General features: G+C 47.4%; 1 protein-coding gene and 1 long non-coding RNA gene across 8 annotated transcripts in view; both read right to left on the bottom strand.

The window, feature by feature from the left end:
- The window catches only part of HIF1A (hypoxia inducible factor 1 subunit alpha), a 65,892-nt gene that overhangs the window by 25,809 nt on the left and 22,479 nt on the right, over nucleotides 1-17,604 (bottom strand). The window contains exons 1-2 of one of the 7 annotated variants that reach the window (XM_072038175.1): nucleotides 6,485-6,549; nucleotides 6,065-6,127 (exon numbers count right to left, since the gene is read on the bottom strand). The exons of 3 other annotated variants lie outside the window; for them this stretch is intronic. In XM_072038175.1, the coding sequence (XP_071894276.1) occupies nucleotides 6,065-6,127; nucleotides 6,485-6,534 (113 nt within the window). In that variant the 5' untranslated portion in view covers nucleotides 6,535-6,549. Of the gene's footprint in view, nucleotides 1-605; nucleotides 624-6,064; nucleotides 6,128-6,306; nucleotides 6,351-6,484; nucleotides 6,550-6,825; nucleotides 7,164-17,604 lie in introns of those variants that run through there. 3 more of the 7 variants (XM_027459124.3, XM_038179949.2, XM_038179945.2) reach the window with 3 other exon arrangements.
- LOC106020153 (uncharacterized) lies at nucleotides 12,115-17,597 on the bottom strand. Its single transcript, XR_011809428.1, has 4 exons — nucleotides 17,494-17,597; nucleotides 15,373-15,439; nucleotides 14,046-15,179; nucleotides 12,115-12,474 (listed from the first exon to the last, which is right to left on the bottom strand). It is a non-coding gene; the product is annotated as an uncharacterized lncRNA (long non-coding RNA).

Raw genomic sequence — 17,604 nt, 5'->3', positions numbered from 1 at the left:
TGCATAGTAATTTACTGTGTAAAAATAATCATAGGACACACAAAGGCTGTTTGTAAGAAAATCCAGATTTTTTTTTCAACCATGTTATTTGGCTTTTTTTCTTTTATATAGCTGTACTCTACCCTTCGGGGGGAAGGGTGCATGGCAGTTAAATCATGGTTATTACTAAAAAACTACATGAAGATGATGCCTGGACACGGACAGAACTAACCTTCAAGTGCTCTCCCCCCTCCAACACTCTTGCAGTTAGTAGCTCTTGCTTCAGCCAGGCTCACAAAAAAGATGAAAAACACATCCCTAAGATGAGTTCTTCACTTGACCTCGCAGCTAACACTGTTTTAGTTAGGAGCTAGTCTAGCCTCACACAGTTGGAGACTCGAGTTTTCCAGAGCAGAGACTGAAGGTTTTTCCTCAGTGCTTCAATGCAGGTTCTTCACCTCATCTCTTCACCTTGCATTCCTCAACTGCTTTCGCCTAGCAGGGTATTTCATGATCAAAGGTTTTAAGAACAAAATAAAAAGATAGAAATAAGCAATATAAAGTTTTATTTCTCTGTATGAATAAAGAACAAACAGATCCAGTGAGCAGTCAAGAAAAATGCTTACATCAATAGCCAGGATAAAGAGCCTGCAGCAGTGTCAGTTCCACAGCCAGGAGATTCAATAGTTTGCACGGAAAAAAAAGCCTCTTCTGAAGGACTGAGCACCAAATACTCCTCTTATCAGCTGAATCACTTCCATTTAGAGAGTCCCATTTGCAGCCTTTGTCCGTGACATGATTGCTTGAAGTCTTCTGTTCCAAGGAATACATTCCCACCTCTTCCAGCAGGTGTAAGCATGGGGAAAATACGAGGAGGCAGGCTTCTGAACTCCCTCCTGGCCTAGCAGTTCATTAATTACTTGCAGTTGTGAGCAGCATGAAATAATTCCACAAAAACAAGGTTCCTGGCCTCGGTGTTCTTTTCCTTCTTGAAACATAACCTTCACAAACCAAAACCAGATGGGCGCTATCAGTTAGGACCGAGGGGATCACGACGCATTCTGGTAAACAACACGGGGCAGCTTTTTCAGGTAACACGTCCAGGGTTATTACAAAAGGAGTTGAAAGGGATACTTAGTAAGGTACTTGGGATATTTAATAAGTTGTTTGGTAAAACCTTCCGCTGCTGTAAATATAATAGCAGAAATTTCTTCACACAAACGCGATGATTCAGTTTCCTCAATTCTTCACTTGAAATTCAGGCTCTATTTTAACGTGGCGAGTTATAGGATCTGTTGTAACATTTCTCCTCTGAATGCTTAACAAGTATCCATTCATACCACCCCAAATTAAACAGAACTGAAGTTTCTCTAGAGTCTATAATGCACATGGTGTTTATTATGTATTAGATATCTTAAAGGAACTACAAATGGATCTACTTGAAGCACCAGTTCTCCACCGTCCACAGACACCATGTGAAATAGCCTGCTAGAAATACCTCAACATTTTAAAACACCACATTTTTGTACAAGTCACCATATCACCAGGCTGCAACAGAAAGCAATGACGAATTCTGCATGTGACGAAACTCATCGATGCACTTGGAGATATCAGTTCTGATATCTTGGATCAAATCCCCAGGCTGGTACGAACAGGCACAGCTTCAATGAACCCGTGCTAATTTACATCAACTGAGGCTATGGCTCCACATCAAAGCAGCCTAAAGCATTCGTCACCAACATAAACTGTATTTAAACATACATGTATGCTGGCATGTATTCACTTGACTTCATGTTTCTAAATTTCAGAGCTTAATTTTCATAGTTTTATTTTAAGATAAATAACATCTCAGTCGAGGAAAAACTTAACAGCGTTCACATCCAACTCTAATTTGGAAACCTGTATCTTTCCTGAATTTTCTGTCATTAATTAAAACGCAAAGGCTTCTCTTTTCTCCTGGGCCATTTCTGTAGTTCCCAATGTCATAAACGCCCCAAGCATCTCCCGTTTCGGAGCAATACTCAGTGGAAAACAAATTCTCCTGCATGCTCTTCTGCCTGCCCTGATACAAAAGAGGGTTCCTGAGAGAGGCTCCAAAACGCTCAAACTTTCTCAAATCCAAAAGAGAAAGGGCTGTTATGACATGAAGAGATGAGTAAGGCCTCCGTTCTTTCCATGCATTGCCTAGGATTTTTTGAGGCATGTAAACACCTGCCTATGGTGAGATAAAAGCAGCATTTGGGCTGATGACTCGCAATCTGGAACATTCCTTCCTTTTGGACATCAGCTAGCAACACAAGAGGTGGGAAACAGGTTACTACACCTTGCTAAGGTTCTCGCAAGATGTGTTTTTGTTTTGAAGTTGCTTTGTTTTTGAAGAACACACACAGTAATCTGATCTGTATTTGCATCTCCTTGAAAGAGCAGTATCATCAGGAAAATCTGGGTACTCCCCTTGCCACTGCTGAACCAGGCGGTACCTCCCACCCGGGTTCACTTCACAATGCCTGAGAATTGTGTTGTTGGCATATCATAACACCAAGCTCTTCACAGCTAAGGGGAGACAATACTGCTGACTTTTTCCCCCTGCAGTACACAAAACTGAATACACAAACCCAGTGGTTCCTGCGATACACCATCGCCCTGAACTCTGGAAAGTCTCATGAGAACCTAGCTGAAATCCAGCCCTCTAACACACATTAGTGTAATTTTGTTACCATGCAGAACAAACGCACGAGAATTTAATCCCTTTTGTTAGATCAGCTCAGGGAGAGTCTCCAAGGCTTTCAGATCAGCACACCGAAGAACAGGCACGCTCGTAGGAGCCTCAGAACGGCTCGTGCTCACACCACAACACTGCTGACATTCGCTGGCGCTGGTAGGAGTTGATTTTGTTCCTTTTCCACTTCGCCATCAGCAATCAGAGTCCTGGAAACAACTTTATGAACTCCAGGCATACAATTCAAGGATATGGAGGAACAAAGGTCTACAAGCTGTGCTCACAACATGCAGAGGAGGAAGTAAATGCTGCCTGTTGCATTGCTGCCCAGTCTTACTCTAGGTAGTAGGATTGGCACAGCACCGCCTGGCCACCCCACTTCACAAGGCTTACAGAACCTTAACGTGGCCTTAACCCAAGCTAAAGAAGCCCTCGATGGCTGTTCCTCAAGGAAGAGAAGCCTACCAGAAAAAGGGATCGCAATTAGAAGAGGAAATAAGGTGGATTATCAACTTGACACCTCTGCCTTTAAATCAATAGTTCACTAATTGCCAGGCTTGGGGTGCCATGACCAGTGCACAGCTACATCTGCCCTCCCTGTGGCCGAAAACATGCCAGGGTAAGCCTCCTGAGAAACAAATAGCATTTATACAGAAGGTAGCATCCAAAAAAGGCTTTAAACTACATAAAATAAAAGCCTTTTATCACCCCAGTCCCCCGACACACCTACAGCAAGCCTCTCCACATGGACCACTCACAGCTGTTCCAAGCACCCCAGACAGAGCAAGTATCACTGAGCAAAACCCAGAAATCTGCTGCTTCCATGAACGTGCTACCAGGTTCTCAAACCTCCACTGACACAAGCAGACCAAAGCACTGAGAGCTCAAAATTTTAAGGAAAGCGTGTCTGCAGTTGGCAAACCCTCCCCAGCTATTCCTGCCTGGTTTTCTGTGCCTCGATAACCACGAGGCAGAGCTGTAGCAACGTGCTGCTGCCCTCATCTTTAGCGGGCACTGAGAAGTAGATTCCGATCTCTTTTACTGAAGACACTTCAAAACCATTTTGTGTTTGAGGAAATGACAAAGAGCAGACAGCTCGGGCAATACCATTTAAGTCCTAAGGCAAGCCAAACAACCCAGAAAGATCCAGAAAGCAGTAAAAACAACCACTTCTATGTAAGCCATAAACCACTCTGCCCTCCCCGTACCTGCAAGGAGATTCTGCACAAGATTTAGAAAGGTTTCTCCTCTTCGTACAACACAGAAAGGTACAGTTATAGTATATACAAAAGGGTTTTGTATTAGCTTTCAACCCTGTTAGCAGTGGCTCAGTACCACCGGCACTGAAAGAAATTAACAGGCAGAAAGCAGTGCACAATCCTAAAAACCTCACATAGGTTTAAGAAAGCCAGCAGCAGTCATTGCCCCTTTCATAGGAAGTGGCACAGGACCAGGGCCTCTCGGCCAGATCCTGGAGCTGGAACAGAAAAACCCCGGTCTTTCAGATCCCCCTCTCAGATACCAGACGATACAGTTCAAGTCCCAACTATGAGAAACTGAAAAGCTGAAGTTTTTCTGCAAGAGGCTCAAGTCGGGATGTTAAATCATCGTGCTTTATACCTTCAAAAGTCCCATACTGGGCACTCAAGAAAATACTTTTTATAAACTCTCTGCTTGTCATTTTTATTTAGCACTCATACCATTAAGTATATATTTATTTATGCTACAAGTAAGGATTTTAAACAATCCAAGATCCATTTTTCAAATATATCTGTTTACCAGCTCAGGCCCTTACCAAAGTAACCAGTAACCCTAAATGGTACATTTACTTAAAGTGTTGCAAGATTTGCTCTCCTAAAAGCAAAGTGTCATACCACAGAACTGAGAAAAACTTCTCATGGCACGAGCAATCTGTACACTAGAGTTAGTTAAAAGAAAATTGAAAAGAAAGTCAGACTTATACAAGTCTTAAATTTGAATAAAATTGGAGTTAATAAGCAAGCAAAGCTTTCAACAATGCTCTTTTATTCACTCTATACACAGAAACAAATTGAGTCCTTGCAACATATGTAAAAAAAAAGATCAGGAGCACACAAAAATGACACAGCTACTGAAGAACAGCTAAAACCCACAGAGCTGGCAATACATAACAGCGTTACCCATACATACAGAGGGTCAGGATTCCGTAAGAAATCAAATGAGATCTCCCAAAGTTCGGGACTGCCTAACAGGATGGGCTCAAGAAACCCGTAAGTGAATCTGCGCTTACAGTTACTACGATGAGGAGATTTCACTTATGTAAGAATGAGGGACACACTGGGTCAAATTTCATAATTTCTGCATCCCACAGCACATAATTAGTGAACAACAAGCTTCACTTTAACTCTCGAGAACCAAACGCTACCCAAACACTCGCACACAGAGGGATGAGGAGCGAAACGAGCCCAACACATGGTGAAAGTGAGGCGCACTGCACCTACAGCCAGCCAAAGTTTTATCATCGAAGGACAGACTGGAAGGTATTTCCCCTACAGGTATTCTGATCAGGGACACTGGCAAACCTAAAGCCTTCTAAAACAACCCCCGGTTCTTGAGCAATGCTTGGGATTTTCAATAAGTTCTCTGGTGAGCTCACATCCTTCCTTTTTTGCTTAGCCATCTTTGCTCAACTGCAGACTCGCAGCCCCAGGATGAGCGTACCACAGACACAGCTTTATGTTTTAATTTGAAACATACCCTACAACAGAGGTAACCTCAATATTCCTCGCTACTTTATAAGAAACATTCCCAACCTTGAACTCGGTCTACAGGAAGCAGAAGGCAACAAATGCTCTTTCTTAAGCTCTCCTTTAGGAAGGGCAGGATAAGCTATGCATACTGATTCCTACATTCAGAAGAAAGCAGATTATATCCAGGACAAGGAAATTGCAAAAAAAGTACCCAAGCAGGACAGAATGGTAAGTAAAAAATAACAAACGCTCGAGGACAAAGCAAACAGCAACAGAAGGAAAAAAAAAAAAGTCTCAAAGCCCCTTTCCAGCCAGCCTTGCCACCAAATTAGGCCAGCAGAGCACAATCATTTCTGTTGCAACATTTTCTCTGCGGCTTCTCAGTAGTTAGTAGCTTCGAGAAGGGAAAAATAAAAATAAAACAACACGAAAGGTTACAGAAGTGGAGATATTTCATTAGACCGAAAGCTCCTGCAACCCCCCTGTGCCACCCTCACCCAGAGCCCCCAGCCTCTCCCTTCCAGGGCTTCATGCAGCCTGCTGGGGTGCCCTCCTGATACAAAAGCGGAGATAAAAATAAATAAATAGATAGATAGATAGATAGATAGATAGATGGATAAATCAAAGGTCCCGGTACCGATACAAACGCTGTTTTCTGCAGATGCCAATTACAGCAATTTTAATCCCTCCACAAAGCACGCTGGGGGGAGCATCCCATCGAAAGAAAAAAAAAAAAAAAAAAAGCCGCTGACCGAAATGCTCCAACTCCACAACTTCGCTGTCTAACAAAAGCTTTCAAGGCTTTTATTCCCCCCCCCCCCCCCCCTTTCTAATTTGAGCGAGCAATCCGCGGTGAATTATTCATACTTCTCAACTCACATTGTTCGGCAGCCCTCCTCCTCCTCTCTCCCCTCGATTTGCTTTCCTCAAGCTATAACCTAAAATCCTCCCTTTCCCAACCAAACCTGGCGAACCAAAACCTCGGCGACCACCCCCAAACCCCCCCCCCATCTCCCCTTCCCCACACAACCGCGACCATTTGGGACCCCGAGCAGACCTCCCCCGGTGCCGGGCCGGCCGCACACGTTCCCCCTTTCCCCACCCCATCCCTAACTCTCCCCCCTTTTTGGGTTTTTTAACTCCGAGGCTCTCCCCAAGCAGCCCCACTGAGGGGGCTGCAGCCCCCCGGGCAGCGGGGAGCCGGGCTCCCCCCGCCGACAAAATGGCGACGTGGAGCAGGAGCAGGAGGAGGAGGAGGAGGAGGAGGAGGAGGAGGGAGGATGAAAGAGCCCAGCAGCGCTGCGGGGAGCCGGGCTGGGAGCGCGGGCCTGGGCTGTGGGAAGGGAGGAAGGGCGCTGAGGATGAGGAGGGTGAGCCCCAAGCCTCTCCCCTCGGTACCTTTTCTTGTCGCTGACGCCGCCGGGGCTGTCCATGGCGGCGGTCTGGCTGCTGCTGCTGCTGCTGCTGCCGCCTGGCTCCGGGGCGGCTCCAATGGCCGCTGAGGGGCGAGGAGATGGCGGCGCGGCCGGGAAGGGGCCGGCGCTGGGGCCGCTCGGAGCTCAGAGCATCGGGGCAGGCGCCGGGGCCTGCGCCGGGAAGGGGAGGTGCGGGAGGAGCCGGGCACAGGGACGGAGGCTGGAGGCGGCGAGGGGCCGGCCGGGGCTGTGCGAGGCGGCGGAGGAGGAGGAGGAGGAGATAGAGGAGGAGATGGAGGAGGAGGCAGAGGCGGGCTCGGCCGGCCCGGGCCCTGCGCTGCGCCAGTGAGGAGCGGCGGCGGAGCCCGGCCCCTCGGCCGCCGGGGTCAGCTGAGCAAACAGCTGGGAGGAGGAGGGGGCCGGCGCTTCACGTGGAGGGCTGTGTGCGGGGCGGGAGGCGGCACGACACGCGACATGTCGCGACATCTCACGACGTGGCGCGACGATGCGCCCCGCCGCCCACCCAGCGCGGCCGCGGCTCTGCCCCCGCACGGTCACCGGGAGCCAAAATGTCCCCCGTCCCCCCCGCAGCGTGCGTCGCTTCTTCAAATTAAATGTTTTTAAGCCTCTCGTCAATTCCTAGCTCCTTTTCCCCAAAGTCATAAACGAGCTTAAAAAGCCACGTCAAGTAAAGAGAGCCAGGCGGGCCAGAAGGGAGAGACACTTTAACAATGGGTCACAGCCGAAGCAAGCTTTAACCGCTGAATAAAACACCCCATTTTTACCCCAAAAACCCCAAAGTGCTGCCTGACCCCCACACCCGCCCACGCGTGTCCGTGTCCCCGCTCCGTGCCCGCCGGGGGGCGCCCAAGGGTGCCCGGGGGGACGGGGGGCAGCCCCCGGTACCCCCGCAGCCGGCTCCAGGCTGACCCCGGGGCTCCTGAGGAGCCACCGCAGCGGGGCTGGGGGCTGAGGGCACCGCGGTCGCCTCCTGGCCCGAGGGTTCTGTCATGGGTGTTGTCGGTTCTGTGGGAGGTGGGAAGGGGACGAAGGGGCTGCAGGGAGACTCCGAGGGGGCTGAGGGGAGGCCTCATGGCGGCCTGCAGCTCCCTCACGAGGGGAGCGGAGGGGCAGGCGCTGAGCTCTGCTCTCTGGGGACAGCGACAGGACCCGAGGGGACGGCATGGAGCTGGGACAGGGGAGGGTCAGGATGGGTATGAGGGAAAGGGTCTGCACCCAGAGGGTGGTTGGGCACTGGGACAGGCTCTTCAGGGCAGTGGGCACGGCACCGAGCCTGTCACAGCTCATGAAGCACTCGTACACCGCTCTCAGACACACGGTATTAATTTTGTGTGATCCTGCGCGGAGCCAGCAGTTGGACCCCATGATCCGTGTGTGGGTCTCTTCCAACACCGCGTGTTGTATGATCTTGTTGGTTTCCTCCAGCAGGAACTATAAGTGATGATACGGAGCTGAGCCATATGACACTACCCAGTCTCCATATGACACTTCTCACTTCTCAGTTCTGCGGTAATGATACCTTTTAAAAAGAAGCTCTGACAGGCAGATGTAATATCCTCGCCCTGCTGTATGCCCATGTAATGTTGTAGGAAACACCTGCAGGGCAAAACGATGTCGTTACTGGATCTTCCTAACATTTCTGCAGTGGTCTCTGAGCTTCCATGTAAGGAGCAGTCATGTTTGCATACAGACATGGCTTGGTTTTAATTTCTTTTGAAGAAAAAGCAGTGACCGTGACATTTAATAGAAATCACAGGAAGCGTCTCTATGAAACAAAATGCCTCTCCCTGCACCGGTCTGAGACGCAGAAGAGACACAGGTGCTATCGACTCCTTTTATTCCTTTAAGGTTTCTCATCCGCATACTGACAAAGCCCGGCTTTACTTAGCTTATGAGATGTGACAACACGATAGCCCATGGCAGTGTGGCTGTGGACTACTGCTATATTTATTGTTCTGTGCTCACTGGTGCCTCAAGAAGAGAAATAATCAGAACAAGACTCAAACTCGGGGCTCTTGCGTAAGTACCAAGAAGCCAAACAGCAGCTCACAGACACCTCATCTTTCCAAATGAGGTACAGCCAGTCAAAGCACTCCTGCACAGCAGCCATGCACTGTTTTAACACAGTCTCAGAGTCACCGTAACAGCCACCGAGGAGTTCCCCTGGTGAAACAGGGGGATGCACTGGCAGGGGCAGAAATGTCAAACAGTTCAGTGCCACCTTCGCTACCAGAGCCCCTGCCACTGGGACACGCCAGGGGAGTTTTGGTAGTGAAGTGTTTCTACCAGAGGTACTTCCCATGCCTGAGAGGAGGCTGGTGCAACTCTGAGCAACTGTTTCAGCTTCTCTAATGTGGGTGTGAGGGTGAAGTGGTTCCTGATGAGCTGCCACATGGCAGTGAAAGCCTGCTTTGCACTTCAACTGCGGTCTCAGTGCTCACACAAAGGTGATTGTGTTCCTTTTAAAGACCAAGTAGCACCGATGTAATCCAGACCAGGGGTTGCCTAGCTCTAACGCTACAGAACTCACCTGATCCCACCCAGCCGTCTCTTATTTTCAATCCTTTAGCTGTCGCTCCTTTGCATGATGATTAATTTTGGTGCCCATAAGCATTGATGTTTCAGGATTCACTTGTACACCTTTATTACCATTATCCAACTTTACACACTGTACAGTGCATCGAAACAGTTCCTCGTTGAATGCTCTCATGCTAGGTTCTGATCATTTTTAATAATTGAGTCACCAAAGCCCTAGATGTGTTAGCAGTCTCTGAGCAGAAGACACGGCAGAAAAAATCTCGGCGTACAAATTACTAACATTGCTCAATTTAATTGTTCAAAGATGTCGGACTTCCCAGCATGAACTGGCTGAGGAGCTGTGAATAAGTGTTGTGGTCTCCTTACTAGACACATTTCTCTCATGCCAAACATGCTTTCCCCAAGCCCATAATAAAGAACACTGCATCAAAACCCAATTGTGTTTCAGGATGATGTTAGTGGAAACTTGTTCAGCAGTTAAACATTTCATGCTACAGCATCTCTAGAGGGACGTTAAGCAAATATTCTCCCCACCATCCTCCCCTTTATTAAACTTTTGAGTCACTAAAACTCTGCATATACATTTTCTTTTCCGCTTTGCCAGTGGCTGATAACAGAGCCTTACTAGTGTATAGCACACTCACTTTTCCTGATCTTTATTGCTGTGCTAAGTTCATACTCCAACTTACGTTAAAAGAACTTCCTGAATAAAAGTCTGTTTGCATATGACTAATTAGGGCAAATGCAGAGAAGGCGAGCTGATGAGTCAGCAGGTGGCTCGGTGAGGACAGTGGCAGGGATTCAGCAGCAGAACAAATCAATGCAAAGATGTGAGATATGCTCCCGTCTGTGGCTTCAGATCTATCTGCTGATGGGCTGAATATCACCACGATGGGCACTGCATGCATTAACTCTCGGGACCCTATCACGCCCTCATCAATATTGACTGGCAAAACTTCTGCTGACTCCAGTGGGAAGAAGTCCAGGGCTTTAATTTTCTCAGGCGTCTTTCTCCCAAAGAGCACTTAGATTTTCTGAGTATGGACTTCCCGATGGGGGGTGTTAAAGAGCAACAAAGGCTCCCTCCATTTACGTCACTTGAGTTGGTGACGCACCTCGCATGGGGTGCCACTGTGACAACCCACCAGCAGCTCTGCCCTTCCTGGACCTTCGCTTGGCAGCACAGCTCATTACATTTAGGGAACTAATGTTCATCGATTCAATAAATAAGCACCGTGCTACAGTGAAGGGAACATACCAATCTATCAATATTTGGCCACAAAACACGCCGTGCCCACACAGCCCCTGTGGGAGCATCTACCTGAAATGGAAGTGCCAGAAGGTCTCTAAGGCTGCTCAGCCTCTTGGCTCCTCTGCACACTGCTATCAGCGATCTAAGGCTCGTTACTATGACTCACCGTGCTTAACAATGCAAGAATCTGAGATGTCTGATCGCCAGCTCCTTTCACAATAGAAAAGTGAAGTGAAATTTGAATTAAATTCAAATCAAAACATTGATAGTGAAAGGCTAATGCTGCTGTTACTCAGAATATTGTCTGAAACGGGAGCACACAAGGGGAGTCAGAGTCTCTCCTTGGCATCTGTTATTTCCACTGGTCTTTTCTAACTTTAGTTCCTTTCCTTCTTGTACCAAGATCTTATTTATTCTTCTGTTCACATTTGCACAATATATTTGTTTTAAGCTATGACCACCTCATAAAGCCTGCCTGACTCAGTGCACATTCAGACATTTGGAAATACTCTCCTGACTTTGATTTCTGCACAGAGAAGTACACCAATGTGGCTAACAAATTCTGCAGCATAATAAAAGCACTATGTCCAATTCAGTGTAATTAGATTTGAGGGAAGGATTTTCTACCCATGAAAGGAATTCACCAGATGAAAGCATGAGGCAAGCATGCGCTCGGCAGGCTAAGCCATGCAGTTTCACCAGCTGGCTACATCCTGCCAACCCCAGGCCACTCCTGGGCAGATATTGCAAATTGTATGGTGGTTTTCCTGATGTGGACAAAAAGCAGGATGGAATTTTGAAATTATCCTTACAGAAAAGAAGGGTTTGTGGTTGAAGTCCTGGATGCTTCGGTTACAGGCTTCCCGCAGGATGCTGTACAAATCACTCAGAGAAAGGATTTCAGATCTCATTGCTGCAATCCTTCTCCACGCGCCGAGCGGGGGAGTTCACGGTGTGCCAGGCATGGAGTTCAGCTCCTCATGCAGTGCACGGGGAGACCTGTTTCCCCTTGGTCCTTTAACTCCTGCTTACAGAGACACTCAGGGATGCGGAGGAGTTGGGTTTACATCCTCACTCCGGATCAGTCAGAACAGGGATTTGGGCACAGCTTTGCCCCACCCTGCATTTGGGGGGTGCAGAGCTGCCTAAACCATGGATTTGGTGCTCCTCATCTCGGTCCTGTGTCCCTTTGAACACCCCAGGCACTGTCTCCATGGCTGTCTGTCCTGCTGTGTGGCACTGGGACACTTCCTCCTCCTCCTCCTCCTTGCCTCTGCTCCCACACCCAGAGCACAACTTTCTCATGAGGCCGCGGTGACCAGCGCGGCACCGTCTTGTCATCACACAAACAAGCAGGGCACCGGCTGTTTTTACCTGTGACCAACAAAGTGTTTTTAACCTACGTCTCAGAAGCCAGCAAGACACTCCCAATCTGCCAATCAGCCCATAATACCTCATACCTACCAGGCTAGTTTTACTTTCTTCTTTGCCCAGCTTCCCTTTTGAAGGCACTACAAACGCAAGTGAAATGCCTTGAGAACACCCGGGGGAAGCCAGAGCAGCAGCCAGCAGAGGCAGCACAAACCCTGCGAGGGTCCGTGCGTGAGTTATAACCCAGAGCAGAGGGAAAATACGCGTCTCGGAAGGTGAAGTGGTTTCAATTTCATGCAGATATCTGACTCCTGCAGCTCCTTATGATCAGCAGCGACGTTTTGAAAGAAGTTTCTTTTTCCTCTTTTTGATCTTTTTCATCCCTCCTACCGAGCCCTTTGTTATGTTGCAGCCTGGACCGCAAGTTTCTCACACAAAGCAAAAAAAAGGCTGAAATAAACGCAAAGATGAAATTGAATGGGTTTCACTTGTAATTAAAATGCAAAGGGGAACAAATTCTTTTACCTGATCAAACATTGGGAACCGTTTCAAATTCTGTTTTCTTCCTGTTTTGGCATTAAAACACGCTTTCGAACGATACAGTTTGTTAAGTGCTTCTACTTAACATTTCCCCAACTTGGATCTAGCTGAAACACAAAGGACTTGAGGTTTTGTTTGTTTGTTTGTTTTCCCGCAACACATCAAAAATGCAGCGCAAGCTTTAATGACTACGTCTGTTATAACATGCCTTTTGCAGGACTGTAGGCATTTATGGGTAATGAGGTAATTAATATATTACTTAGGCATGCAAAGACAAGTTAGAGGCAGCTGTCTCTCTTCACTTGATATGGCAACACAATCATTAAAACAATGGCTTCTTACATCTGTTTTTTTTTTTTCCTTTTCTTTTCTTTTATTTTTTTTTTCTTTTCTCTTTGTTCACAGATCGCTCAGGTTGTTTGTTGAAGGCAAAGCTTCAGGAGATAGCCATATCTTCAGGACCATTTCTGTCTCAAACACACTGTCCTCTCATTTATCTGAAGTAGCTACATGAAAATAAATACCGTGATCCCTTTAAGGAAATGCTGGTATTAAAATAAACTCAAGAGCTCTCATGTTCTAGTCCCAACCTCTAAAACACGACTTTTAGAGAACATCCATTTCTCTTTCAGGCTCAGGTACTGCGGTGTCTGGGGTCCACAAGGGGGTGAAGGAGGGCTCAGGTCACACCGCATCCTGCCTTGCAGAAAGCCAGGTGGGTAGGTGAGGGGCGATGTGTAAACCAGTGTTTCTAAATCACAGGGTCAAGGAACTGATCGTTGCTCTAGGCAGAAATAAGCACTTTGCCAGCTTGATAACAAGAGAGCTGAGACACAGCAGATTACAGTTCCTTTAATTTTCTTCCGGTTAATTAAATGATCAATTGCAGCGTTGGCTTTCAGCCATGGCAATGCCTGCTTAAGTGAGCTCTCTATTTTATGAGAGGATAATCAATAGGCATCATTTACATCAGCGTTACAGGTTTTTATTTTAAAGCCAAATATCAAAATACAGAGCAAAATATTGCTGTTTTCAAAGCAAGTGGAGATCTTCTCCTGCCCCCCAAAACATCCTAACGAAGGGAAGGATGGCACTGTAATTACAGCTTTAACTTGGGATGTGTTTTCACTTCTCTGCTTACCATAGACTTCCTGCATGACCACAGACAAAACACTTAGGCCCAGATATGCAAAGATATTCAGGCAACTGAGATAAAAATCAGCTGGAATTGTGTACATAAATAGTTTGTGGATTTGGGCCTTTGTAAGAGAGACTGAGCTCCCCATTTACTAAGGGGTAGTAGGCACTTCCAGTGCTGCAGCAGAAGTGCAACGAGTCACGTCACAGAAGACATTGGCCAAGCCAGAGACAAGGAAAGGCAGCAACTGAACACCTGCAAGGTATTCGACCACAAAGCAGCATCTGAGCACACTGCCCAGTGTCTTCTCGAGGTGTAGTGAGTGCATCCAAGTGCTACTCACCTCCATCAGCAACATCTGGATTCCCCCTTTGCTTGCTTCCAGACGTTCCTTGGTTCAAACTCTTTTTTTCCCAAGGACGGTAGCTGGAGACACTATGGAGAGCAGGGAGGGTGAGGTGTGGGGCAGTGAAACAAGGACCACCAGCACCGGGCTGTCAGTGCATGTGGGAAAATTAAAGAAAAAAATTTTAAGACATAGCATGGACTGAGGGCATTGCCATACTGTTAATGATGAATTCGGCAGTCCTGTCGGGTTATGGTAGGTTGAAGCTAACAAGCACAGCACTTCAGAGGACAGGAAAACCCTGGGTTCATATGTCAAAAGATGTCAAGACAGGGTGGAAAGTGTCTGCCAAGGAACTAAGTAAGCAAAATTCAGGGCCATAATGACAAAGTTGGTGCATCAAACCTCTCTTTGCTATCTGAGATCATATGTTAAGTAATTAAACTGTTTATCAATAAGAGGCAACTCATGAGCGTGGGAAACAAAGATCTCATAGCAACTGGATCTAGATAAGAATGACCACAGACCTCACCATTTTCAGAACCAAATGAAAATTTGTTTATGCTGCCAGCTTTTGCTCAATACAAATCTTTAATGCATATAGGCATTCATGCACTCCACAGAGAAAGATATATGCAAACTAATCAGGTTTTCTTTTTCCTGTCTTGGAAAGAATAATAATAACAAAAAAAAAAAAGTTAGTTCATGGATGTGATTTTCAGTTTTAGGCCCTTGAGGAACCCTCAGTTCATCATGACCAAAATACCTCACCAAAATCTAGACGGCAAAGTCAGCAAGTAGTTAGTTCCATTTCATCACTGCTTCCTGTCTGCTGCCATTATTAGAAGAAAAAAAATGCAAAGGAGCATACCAATAGCAGCTCTAACACTAATTTATGTTACTAAAACTGCTGCACAAAGCTGAGAGGAAACAGTACTGCCAGCAACCTCCCCCAGGTAAAAGCAAGCACAGTACAACAGCTTGTGGGTTATTGATAGGACTAGCATTAAAACTAAGCCATATTCTCCCAAAACAGCAACAGAAGAAATCTGTTTGGCAGAGCAGAGCGTGGTTTCTGGAGGAGGAGGGATCCATCCAGCTGCAACAGGAACATTTTTGCAGGTTTTTGAACTGAAAACAAACAAACAAACCCAAATCAACCCGTTAGGTACCAAGGCCTGCAGGAGAGACCATCTATGCGAACTGGACCAGGAATTCACAGGCCAGAGAGTCTCAGTAGTGGTTAGAGGTGTCTGTACTCCTAGGAGTGGTTTATTGGGCAGGAACATACACCTGGCTCCAGTGCACGTGGTGCAGAGCTCACCTGGTACTCTCAGCCTGACGTGTCCAGATCACAGCACCCTCACCCATCTCCGAACCATCCCTAGGGCCTGGACAGACAGAGAAAGGCCCACAGTGGTAGTGTTAGAGGGAAGAAACATATGGGTGATATCTCAGGCTCTTCTGTAGTCCACTTGAGACCGAGCAATGCCTCTCAGGGGTGCAAGGTGTCCCCGGCTCCGTGCTTCAGGCAGTGCCACAGCAGGACAGGCAGGGACAGTGTTAAAAAGGAAGTGTAGCCACGATAACAAAAACCAGCAGAAAATACCCCTTCCTCCCTCAAAATGCAAACAAGCAGGCTTGGCTCAACCAAAAGGTCAGCTCGTTGCCAGCCCATTGACTTCTTCAAGATCACGTACACAGCCAGTGAAATTCCCAGGGATGCATCCCAAGTTTCCAAATTCACAGATCTGTGCAGTAACCACTAATCTGGCAGGGATTTTTACAGGCAAAAAGTCCCTCTTTTTTTTTTTCCCTTGTCAAGAAGAGACAAGTAGCTAGCATCATATGACTTTATATTTTTCCATGTAAAGCAAACTTATCTTTAAAAAAAATGGTTGAAAATGATTTAAATAAGCTGAAAACTATTAAGGAGCAATGTTTATTTGGCAAAAAATAATAATGATAATAACAAAAAAAATATAGTTATCTCATGTCCAGGAGCCCTCATTAACTTGAAAAGTTTCCACATGACCTCAGGGTTTCTGGAAAATGTATGAACATCTCTCAGCATCTGCTGCTTATGATGGTAAAGAAATTGTTACCGTAGCCACATGGAAATAGTAATGAAGTTTCTGTCTGTGACTTCTGAGGCAGCACAGCCAAGCTGCTTTCTTTAAAAAAAAAAAAAATAATAATAAAATAGGCACTTAACTCATGCATACGCATGCCCACCTGAAGGATGCTGCTCCACACATGCAGCCCAGTTGCTGGTGGAGGGTTTGGGGTCTGTGCCAGTTTCCTGGGGCTGGATGTGGCCAGGAGTGCCGGGTGCCAGAGAAATCAGGCCACGCTCCTGCAGCCTCATAGCAGGGGTATGAGGAAAAGAGCGTTTCCTGGAGTTCGCTGACACATATGACCGGAGAAAGTCAATCTCATCGATGATTATCTCTCCTTCTGGTGGCCCTCTCTAATCTCTCCTGCCTGGGAGGCTCCTCCCAAATGCCTCCTCGCTAAACAGCAATTAAAGCACAAGTCCATTAGCAACCCCGTGTTGTAAAATGGCTCACAAGCCGCAGAGTGCTGTGAAGCCTGTCTGTGACAGCGGGGCTCTGGCTTATATCTGGCTGCTTTCCAGCACCAGGAACATCCATCACTCATCCCGAGACCTTGTCAGGGTTCGTGTCCCCTCATAACTCTGTCCCAGCCTTTACAAAGTGCCCGAGCTCCCTGTGTGAGGCCGGCTGAGGGAGGCCAGGACATGGGTTGGGCCCTGCAGAGGGTGACAGGAGATGGCCTGGCTGATGGTGACAGCAGGCCTGGGAGGCTCTGGCCTGATTTTCAGGGACAGTCTTGATGGAACAGGAGCAATTAGAAAAATGGGCAAGAGGAAGCCATTGCTCATGTCCTTCCTGAGGTGATTGGGTCTCATTTTGATTTAGAGCAATCTATGGCACATATGCCAAGAGACGTGCTTTTGGGCAGAAACCAACCCCTGAGTCCATCCAGCACAAAGTAGCTTGGCAGAGAAGGACTGGGAAGTCCTGGTGGATGCCAAGTTGAACCTGAGCCAGCAAGGTGCCACAAAGGTGGCTAATGGGCCATCCTGGGCTGCATTGGGCACAGAATGGCCAGCAGGCCAAGGGAGGTGATCCTTCCCCTCTGCTCAGCCCTGCTGAGGCTGCACCTGGACTGCTGGGTCCAGTTCTGGGCGCCCCAGTACAAGAGAGACCTGGGCATACTGGGACAAATCCAACAGAGGACCACCAAGATGCTGAAGGGGCTGGAGCAAAATGGCCTGTGGGGAGAGGCTGAGAGAGCTGGGGCTGCTCAGCCCAGAGAAGAGGAGATGTGGGGGGATTTTATCAATGTCTGTTGGGCCAGAAAACCTCCAGAGGTCCCTGCCAACCTCAACCGTTCTGTGAATGGGGAACCCAGCACTTACCTCTCCACTTCTCAGCTTGTCTCCAGGACCATGGGCCCAGCTGTGACACCCTGTGCCTCCATTTATACTACCAGGAGTGCAGTTTGGAACAGTTTGGAGCAGGGTTTCTGT

Source organism: Anas platyrhynchos, chromosome 5 (assembly GCF_047663525.1).
Source record: "Anas platyrhynchos isolate ZD024472 breed Pekin duck chromosome 5, IASCAAS_PekinDuck_T2T, whole genome shotgun sequence".
Taxonomy (NCBI): domain Eukaryota; kingdom Metazoa; phylum Chordata; class Aves; order Anseriformes; family Anatidae; genus Anas; species Anas platyrhynchos.
This window is presented reverse-complemented; position numbering and strand designations above follow the sequence as displayed.